Source organism: Chaetodon auriga, chromosome 9 (assembly GCF_051107435.1).
Source record: "Chaetodon auriga isolate fChaAug3 chromosome 9, fChaAug3.hap1, whole genome shotgun sequence".
In the NCBI taxonomy this organism is placed as follows: domain Eukaryota; kingdom Metazoa; phylum Chordata; class Actinopteri; order Chaetodontiformes; family Chaetodontidae; genus Chaetodon; species Chaetodon auriga.
This window is the reverse complement of record NC_135082.1, coordinates 10,366,873-10,377,323: the sequence shown is the minus strand read 5'-3', so window position 1 is coordinate 10,377,323 and position 10,451 is coordinate 10,366,873. Positions and strand designations below refer to the sequence as shown.

Below are 10,451 nucleotides of genomic sequence, written 5' to 3'. Positions count from 1 at the left end.
ACGCAGAGGAGAGCTGCAATAGTCAAACCTCTCAATAAATCCTAAATTATACACTGAATTTGGTATATTTTTCACCTTACTTTACAAAGAGGCAGAGAAATCGTCACCTGTTTTTAAATTTAATCCAGATGAAGGCAAAAGCTGTATTGCTGGACTAAATGTTTTATCTCGACTTTGAACACAGCGCTTGCATTGTGAATTAGTGTGCAGGACTTTTACGATCATTTCTGCGTATTTTTAAGAGAAGTGACGCTGGAGTTAAAAGTTAGAAAAAGTCCTGTCTTGTCTTTGCAGCTTTTGTCTCATGCTGCTGCAGGGGCAATGTGTTCAAACTCTCAGGAGCTCTCAGCACCCTCCACAGGCTGGCTTTCTGATTGGCTGAGCACTGACCATGATGTCATCACTGCACATTATAAGGGCTCTGACAAATAGCCCGGGAGACACATTAGAAGAAACACTGCTCAACTGAGGGACTGAGTGAGTGAGACACACGGAGATTAAGAAAAACCGACAGTAGAAGGAAGGACATGGGACAGTGAATACTTTGCAGGAACAACCTGAACAGACATTTTTACTTTTTATGGGAGGCAGGAACAAGACAACTACCTGTGGAGGTTTGTACTTTTATGTTTGGTTGGCTTGTTTAACATGTTTTGTAAGCTGTGCTGGTTGAGGTCTAACAGGATGTGATGAGTTTATTTTGTGGTGTTGGTGCTGTAATTTCTGTCTGCTTTTTTGTGAAAATAAAACCAACAACAGACACAAAAGGGCAAATTTGTTTGTGCTGGTTTTATATGCATAACATTGCTACGAAGTGTTTTTGTCGTCTGTTCTCTCAGGCAACTTCTATAGATTTCAATTCTGACTCTGTGTGTGTGTGTGTGTGTGTGTGTGTGTGTGTGTGTGTCTCTGTGTGTGTGTTATCCACGTATGGTCTCTTCAGATGGGAAGTACAACCACCCCAGGGTACCTCAATATGAGTACAGAGATGGTGACCACGTCAGACCCAGCTAAGCCAGAAGAGAGATACAGTGAGGCAACAATGATCCTGCTGGGCATGATCATGTCCTTACTCGTCTTGTGCATTGTCTTTGGCAACATCCTGGTCATAACAGCGATCGCCCGCTTCCAGCGTCTCCAAAATGTCACCAACTGTTTCATTACGTCCCTAGCCTGTGCTGACCTGGTCATGGGTCTCATCGTGGTTCCTTTCGGTGCCTGTTACATTATATTTAAGACTTGGCACTTTGGTAGTTTCTGGTGTGAGTTCTGGACTGCGACCGATGTGCTCTGTGTGACAGCGAGCATCGAGACCCTGTGCGTCATAGCTATAGACCGATATTTAGCCATCACTTCTCCGTTCCGTTACCAGTCCATGCTGACTAAGTGCAGGGCTCGCATTGTGGTTGTGCTGGTGTGGGTGATCGCCGCCTTGATATCTTTCCTACCCATCCACATGAAGTGGTGGATATCAGATGATGAAGAGGCTATCAGGTGCATAGAGGACAGTAACTGCTGTGAGTTCTACACCAACATGGCTTATGCCATCACCTCCTCTATCATCTCCTTCTACATCCCTTTGGTCATCATGGTTTTTGTCTACAGCCGCGTTTTCCAGGAGGCCAAGCGCCAGCTGAAGAAGATTGACCAAAGTGTTGGACGTTTCCATAACAGCGACAACAGCAACCTCAAATCTCTGGAGGCCAACAACGGGCGTGGCCAAAAGAAGGCCAAGTTTTGCCTGCGGGAACACAAAGCCCTAAAGACACTAGGCATCATCATGGGGATCTTCACTCTGTGCTGGCTGCCCTTCTTTCTGCTCAACGTGGTGGTGGCCATATGGAAAGAGCAGCACAATGACCTCACCTTCAGGATACTCAACTGGATAGGTTACGCAAACTCTGCCTTCAACCCGCTCATTTACTGCCGGAGTCCTGAGTTCAGGTATGCCTTCAAGGAAATCCTCTGCATGAAGAGGAACCGCCTCAGCAATCCAGGGCCCGTGAATGGATACATCTACAGCAGACACAGCTGGCAGAGCGAGCAGCAAGGGAGGAGTAAGGGCAGCTCGGAGGACAGTGACGCCAATGAAGGGTGTCTGGGAAAGGGAGCCGGGGTCTGCAGTGTTGTGGACAGAGCAGTGGACCCCAACGGGAATTGCAACAAAGGCATAACAACTGTAGCGACGGTCCTTTAAACTGGGATCCCTAAGACTTCTGTCAACAGGGCGATCCAAACATGTTTACACTGCTATCATAAACTTTATCCCATTGACTGATGAAGGTAAGACCAGTCACACGCACTGTGTGAGTCCCTGGAGACTGCTTTAAAAAAAGATCTAAAACCATGTTCAGCCGAGGAAAGTATTTCTCTTCCTCTTTCAACACAGTGAATAAATACTGTAGGTAGATCACTTGTTCTTTTGTTACATTTATCATGTTTAATTTCCATCTACCTCATCACATTGTTTTCAATAACTGTTTCTTAACTGACTATCAAAACTATTTCACATGAAGTCCACTGTCCACAGGAGTTAAACTAGGGCAGAATCTTAGCTGTTTATTTATGCTACTAAATGGTCTGTGCATTGTATAATAGCTACATAGTTGTTTTTGTCTTAGAGTTCTTGGCAAAAGATCTCACAACTTACTAGCATAAAAATGCTTTTGAAATTCGAAGTCAGTGTTGTTGAAGGCTGTAAATTCCATTCGGGCTTGCCAATTCAGCGTGGATAGTGACTTCTTATTTCCATCAGAAAATGGACAAGGAGTGTGGATGGATCAGACTTGATGCCTTTCTGGTGCTTTGTTTGAAGAAATACATTCCAAATCAAGCAAAATTACAATTTGGCTTTGCTTCGTTTCCATATAGTTTGATGGATTGTCTCAGTGTGAAAGATGATCAGCAACAGGTGTGGCAGAACCTGCCTCTCTCTCGCTCTCTCCTCACTGCTCAGCTATGTTATGAGGCCCTGTTCCCTGCTCTCGTGTTTTACAGCTTGTTGCATGGGAGTTTCTGTTGCCAGCAGATAGCACCAGAGATATAAAGTTATCTACATCTCACTGGTGCAAGTTGAGAAACGCCTGGGGCTGTCCTCTGTTAGTTATGTGGTAAAACCTTCAAGTTTGTGATTCCATTATCAGCCCTGAAGATATCCAATATGTTTCCTTGCAGAGCAGATGACATTGTGGTCAATTTGGTTAATTCTGGGTACTGACCTTTAAGTTCGCAGCTGATATTTGAATAAATTCAAACGCAGTTTTCTTTAAGGTTTGCGGCTGCACAGCCAACCAGTCATATCTTGCATTCAGTCCATGGATTCATTTGTGCAACATTTAAATCAGTATTTGGTACATTATATGGCGATTAGGTAACTTTAAGGCAAGCTATTCCTCTCCTGTCCTCTCGATGTGCCGGTAGCAACAGTTGTCCCCGTTGTTACAGAGGCCATATTTGTTTATCACATTTTGTGGTTGCTGTGTTTCAGCATCTACAGTGTTTACTGATACCAGAGAAGCCGTTTCCTTAGTCATGGCACAAGGGTACAAACCACACACAATAATAAACAGTGCATCGAAATAGCCAAGTGATAACAAAGTTCCAGGACTGGTCAGGTCAAAGAACGGAGGTGGGAAAACGGTCCTAAGCAGTGCACCTTTCTGCTGTTCCCTGACATTTCCCAGAGTCCCCTCACTGTGAACGGATGTCTCGATCTTTATGAAATCAGTCTAACATTTGGATCGAGCTCTCCGCTGAGTTGTCCCTCAGCTGCTCCAGTTGTTTCAGTCAGTTTACTTTAGACGCTGTTTGGTGTGCAGTCTCCAGTAAATGCCCCGATCCAGCTGAGCCCAGCCCAAAAAACATGAATAAATCCATTATCTCCGCTGTTTAGTTGGAACATCAGATAACTGCATCTTCAAAACAACACTGACATAGATTAGTAGATTACAGAATATATGGTTTCCAATTTGCAGGTTGTGACAAGATCTGAACCGCCAAGCTGAAATGAGACTCTATTTCTTATCACTAGTCTTAAGATCACAGGCCCTTGGGAATGTCATTTTTTAATTTTGGCAAATCTTTATGAAAAAATGAGCACTTAGCATGCTGGACTTGGATTGGGGAATTCACACACATTTCCCACACTACATGGCTTTCATGATCATTACTCTAAAGAGCAGTAATGGAGGTGTTGTTGCAGATGCATCCCCTTTTCCCCAGTCTGTTTGGCGATCTCTACTATGTTCTGATCAAAGTGACAGCAAGCTAAATGTGGCTACTGACGGCAGGAGGGGGAGCAGGGATTCTCTGCCAGTCTAAATCGGTGTTAGTGACCTGTGTTTTAGTGCATGTTGCGTTGCCTCTGGAGTAAGGTCAGCTGACACCGTCAAAACTGTGAACTTTGTTCCCTCAGAGGAATCTCTATGTACTGTATCGGTAGGTTTGGTCAGCAGTGTTGTTGTAGACCTTAGGAATATACGTAACTACGGTGTCATCATACGTCAGTGTTTGCCATATGAAAAACAAGCTCTCCAGGATGTTGATCTTTTTTCTGTTTTTCTTTTTCATTGATTTACAGCAAAGTAAATGCAGGGGTTGAATGTCATAAGAAATGTTCTCCAGGGTATATTTTCAATATTTTCACTGTACAGCATGCACAAAGCACACAACAGATAAAGATTCTAGACCAAAATTTTGATATATGACTATTGTATTTATTCACTTGCATTTAGCACATTTGGCACATTGATGCTAAGTTGATGAGTCACGGCTGAATTTAAAAAGGTCTGTATTCAACACATCTGTCATGTTTTGAAGCACTTCACAAGTGATCGTTCGCATGTCTGCTATATATTTGTGGTGTTGTGTTTGTGGACCGTGGTGCCATTTCCTTTCAAAGTGATCTGATCTGATCAAAGTGCTTTTATTCAAGTGGAGCAGGTTGTGAGCTATATATCTACACTGCTCCCTCCTGGCAGTGGCCTCTCCTTGCACCTCAGCTGTCTCAGAGTTATCAATGGTTACTTTTTTGTCAATACACTTGTATAATTAATTAATTCATCTTCTATACCCGCCTATCCCTTTCGGGGTTGCGGGGGGCTGGAGCCTATCCCAGCTGTCAATGGGCGAGAGGCGGGGTACACCCTGAACCCGTCGCCAGCCGATTGCAGGGCACACCTGTATAATAAGGAATGTAATTCATGTCTTCACCTCCTCATGATGGAGGACACAACACAGTCATGTTCAGTGAATCTTGAATGATTATCTGACACTACAAACATTCCAAGTACAGCTGATAGTCTGGAGCCATAAACCATGTCTACTGATGCAAACAATGAACATTCAGTTCTCTCACCGAAGTTTGGCCCAGGTCACTGACGTTATCCACTGGTATGGTTATACCAGCTCTGAAGACATAAAAGGCTCTTTTGAAAGTGGACTCTAGGTAAAAGATGGACCATTACAGAGAATATGATGGATGTCATGGATTGACACATTTTATTTAATCAAGGCTCAGGCAGGCTAAAGCCAACGCTGTCCTCACTGACATTGTTCCAATTTCATAAAAGTCACTTTCTCCCACAAGACTAGCCCCACATGATGAACTTAAAGCAGCACTTTATAGCACTTTCATGAAACACTTGTAGAACAACTGAATCCATGTTTGAGTTCATGAACTATAAACAATTAATGGCTGGAGAGTTACGCCTGTTCTCTTGTACCATAATATTTTTGTGGAAGTGCTCTTTCCTGTTTGTGACAAAAGACTGAAGAGAGACTGAAGACTCCTGAGAAATGATTGTTACAGAATCTCAGCACAGATTCTGTTGAAGGTGGACTATTCTGATAAATTGATGTAGCCTACGTGAATGTGAATTTTCTATGAAACTTAAATATTGCTTTAGTCGTCACATGAACACAAAACCTATTGTATGTGAACTTTTTTCATGGCCAGAGTGAAAAAAGTTGTCACTCAGCTGAATGTTTACTAAATGTTATTAAGCTATTTTCGCACAAGTTTTTGTCACACAGTAATGAAGCCTGTTACAACATGTGGTGTCCTTTGGTATTTATGAAAAAGCAAGTGTATGTGCTGTAACATTTGTATTGAAATAAATTATGTACATGTTGCATGTCATGTCCTCATTGCTGTGTCCTTTATGATCATTAAACCAGCAAGTGGTAGATCCTAACTGTAAAATACACACACACACACACACAAAAGAAAAGCAAGGTTTGAGCCATCTGAGTACTCCAAGCAGACAGCAGACACTGACAGTCTATTTCAGTATGGGAAAACCAGTCATCAACGAGTGATCCACATTGAATGATGGACAGGAGGGAGATTGCGATACTATGAAAATGTTTCCATTCTCCTTCTAAAACTGCTCAATGCTCCAACTAATCATAGATTATACAAAGCACCTAATTCTATCCAAGAAATCCATGGGAGGAGGATTGTAGAGATATATCGAGCCATAAATATGTCTTGATATTTGGCACTAAGCCGGAGTGGAGAGCATTTTTAATGTTTCTTTCAAGCATAAAATATGTTCATCTGCTGAATGAAGATTAAAAACCTCCAGCATTGTATCATGGTTAGGAAATCAGGAAATATATCTAATGTTTTATAAATCAGATTTCATGACAAATAAAGACATTGCACACTTACAGGGTTTTGAAAAGAAATTGCTGCAAATGCTAAGCTAACTAGTTTACTACCTACAGTAATAACCAAGCGTTACTTTGAAGGTACTACAGCACATTAATTTGTCAGGTTACTGGTTAACGACCAGCCAAATCACCCGTTGGGGTCACAGCGACCTTGACCTTTGTCCAAAAATTCCCTCAAGCCATTCCTGAGATATCACATTCAACAGAATAGGGCAAAGGTCACAGTGACCTTTGATCACCCAAATCTAACCAGTTCATCCTTGAGTCCAAGTGAACCTTTGTGCCAAATTTGAAGAAATTCCCTCAACGTGTTCCTAAGATATCATCTTTGCAAGAAGGGAACAGACAGACCCGAAAACATAATGCCTTTGGTGACAGCTGTCGTCAGCGGAAAGACATAAAAACCTGCTCATGACAGAACGTCCACTGTGTGTATTTCCTCACTGTGTGGGAGTGGTCTTGAATGCTAGTACATTAGAGTGTAGGCTAACCTCAAGGGCTCTGTCCTGCTGTTTACTGGATGTGGGCAAGTTAACACTCCAGCAACTCCAGCCAAACTCATTGGTCTATATGTGACAGTGTAACGTTTGTATAACACCCCGGTACAGTAGGCAATCATCCTAAAAGCTTGCTTTGTTTTCCACTTTAAAAGTAAATCTTACTGCTTGAAAATATAAAGCAAAAATCTTATATCTGTGCTGCAGTCAAACAGGGTTAGAATAAAATGAAATCAGAATCAGATCATGTCTCCTCATCATACATATACTGATAGCTCTTCAATGCAACACAAAAATCACACTCGTCTTCATTTCCTTCAACATGGATCATCAGTGGGTGAAGTTGGTGACTTTCAACTGGGGACTTTCAGCTCAACCCTCATGTATCATGTCCATATTGAAGACCCTTTTTCAGGATTCTCATTTAAAAATGAGTCAGCTTGAAACATTAAGTAAGCCAAGGGCATAATTGGCTAGCGAGCTACAAGATGATAAAACCTGCTAGCAGCAGTTGTAATTTCAGTCAGCAAAATCAGTGGTGCTTGGCTGATGGGACATCGGATTTTGTCCCACTGTTTAAAGGAATCCAAAGAACTTCAATGGATTTCAAAATGTGGCACCCTCATCATTGTAAACTGTGAGCTATGAACTACAATAAACTTTGAAGTATCAACACTAGACCTACTTATGATTATTTAAACAGCCTTCACGCTATTTATCAACTCATTATTACTGCATTCCCCCTGCAGCTTCCTCCTTTCCGAGGCATCTTCAATGTAAATGCATCCAATTTTACACACACAAGCTCTTCACTAATCCATGTTTCTGTGTGAGATGTGTCAGATTGTTATTTCAGTTCAAGTCATGCCAAATGCTCCGTGTCTTTCAGGGATGTAGACGTGCACTGAAGGAGATCCACAGGGATGTGTGCAGACATAAATCTGAGGGATCTGGCACGTGCTCTCTGGGGGTTGATGCCCAATTTCAATACTTCAGAAAGAAGAACTTCAACTTGTATCCAACGTATTTAGCCAACAGTCTGCTCAGTCCATGCATGGTAAAATCTATCATCAGGCTTCAAGGACTCCTTAAGAGCAAGATAAAAAGGCAGTTTGCCCATATCTAGACCTACCATGTTGTCTGAGTCACTGTTGTAGGGAAAAAAAACAGGGAGGGAAACTTTCTGGAAAGAAAGGGTCTGTTTTGGTACGGGATGACTATTTTCTCAGATATTCATGGCAGTGACATACTGCATGCAGAGTGTGAGCATGTGAAAACCTTGTCTCTGATAGATCGATAAGTCCCCTGGCATTTTGGTGGCTACAGGGACAAAGGCACCACAATGTCTGCAGTCCCTGAGTTCCCAAGGGCCCTACTAGCATGTGCGCCTGTGTGTCTGTGTGTGTATTTGACAGCGTGTGGATGTATGCGTGGGCATTGGCGCATCTCGAATCAGATGTCCACATCTGAAAAACTAGCTCCACCCGACCTGAGGTTATGAAAGCAAATGTGATCTCAAAAGATGTGCTTCATTCTGTTTTCAAGGCCAAAGAAAACGCAATAAAACACGGCTTCAAAAATATTTTACTTCTCAAACACGCTATACTCCAATTCTCTTGTCACTACCACAGTGTATCCTGTAGATGTTCTCATTTGTCACATCAAACTAATTTTGTGCTGTCAGCCATATGTAAGCCCAGAATATAATAGAATGTTTCCTTTGACAGCTGATTCATGCCCTCTTCTGTAAGACTCAAACCTTGAAGATGGAAACTCTGGATTGTGCAGTGTCAGTTCTTTTCCCTGAGTCCCTTTTGCAACCAAATAGATCATGGTTAAAGAAACAAATCCATGTTCCTTTGACATGCACTGCAAATAAATTGTCAAAATACCAAGACATAAATGGGATGGATGTGACATTAGGGATCAAGTGAATGCAGTATAGGATGTAGGAGTCAAGGGTTAATCTCATAATGAACGACCCCTCAAAAGGTCTCTGGAACACATGAGCATAAACGTTATGGTACAGCAGCCCACATGTGCTATTTTACATCTTAATCTGCTACTTCTTCAGGCTCAGTCGCATCAGGAAGTGGCACAACAAAAAGAACCTTCACAACATCGGCAGCAGGGCGATTGACGTAGGGACTCACTGAACTGTAGCTGGTGAGCTAACACTTAACATGCCAGTCAATAAGCTTGCTAACTGTTAGCAAGCTAACTGACAGTTAGCAATCTCACTCGCTGCATTGCCTCTCAAACAACACATTCACACAGTGGGATCAAAAAATCATATTTGTACCTTCAGCTGCTGTCTCATAATTGTCTGCAAACCAAACCTCTACAGTGGAGCAGTTTATACCCCTGCACTAAATAAAAGTGGATGTTGCAGCACAACAAAAATGTAATTTCCCTTAGACGGATGAATGAAATATGCCTTCTTCCTTCTTGTAAGCTACGATAGCTTCCTTCATTTTTGACTCTGCGTTCCCTCAGAGGTCAGCACTGTCAAGACGGCTTCCTGATGGCAAAGTCAAAAAAGTCACATGAATTCACTGTTTGCGGTGATTCCATTGAAATGACTTGACTATTAAATGTTGCTCTCACTGTGGTGTCTGTCATCTGTAGTTCTCTATTTTTATTTATTGGTTTCTGTTTTATTTCTTATTTTCTTCTTCTGCCTTGCTTTCTCATGCATACTGATTTACTCTCTGTAAATGACTGTAAGGTTTGAGTGGTTCCTGATTTTTTTTTTTTTTTTTTCTCCCAGCTAGGAGGATACCACAGATGCTGCCCAGTGCACTTGTGTGCAGCATGTACAGAGCAGCTCGTCTGAACAGACTGGCTGCAAAAAGCATACATCTGTTTGTGGTTTTCTGTCATGAAAAATGCGTTCTGGCTTTGGTTAGCAGGTTCCTTTTTCTTTTTTTCACTGACTGTACAGGTCGTCACACAGTAACTTAGCTGCTTACAGTCAGCAGGTTGTCTTGTGTTACTTAATTTCCAGTGTCAACCTCATATTTCTACTTTTAATCTTCTTTTTCTTCTGCGGATACTAGATGTCTTTTGGTTTAAATCTGAATAAATTGGCACATTGACACAGGGCGTAGAGGATGCGGTATAATAATGCTGTTTAAAATGTACCAAAGCTCCATCTCTTTCTTTCTCTCCTAATGGCTCAATTATCTGACAAAAAGGGCATAATTTGTTCCCAAATAATCAATCTGACTCTCGGCTAGCTCCATCATATTGTATTCTTAATGGTGAGCAATTACATTT

General features: G+C 42.0%; 1 protein-coding gene across 1 annotated transcript; it reads left to right on the top strand.

Moving 5' to 3' along the window:
• The first annotated feature begins 452 nt into the window (after nt 1-452).
• Nucleotides 453-6,132, top strand: adrb2a (adrenoceptor beta 2, surface a). The gene is made up of 2 exons (XM_076739694.1): nt 453-614; nt 944-6,132. The coding sequence occupies exon 2, from the start codon at nt 944-946 to the stop codon at nt 2,195-2,197; it is 1,254 nt and encodes a 417-aa protein (XP_076595809.1). The 5' UTR covers nt 453-614; the 3' UTR covers nt 2,198-6,132.
• Nucleotides 6,133-10,451: the final 4,319 nt, after the last annotated feature.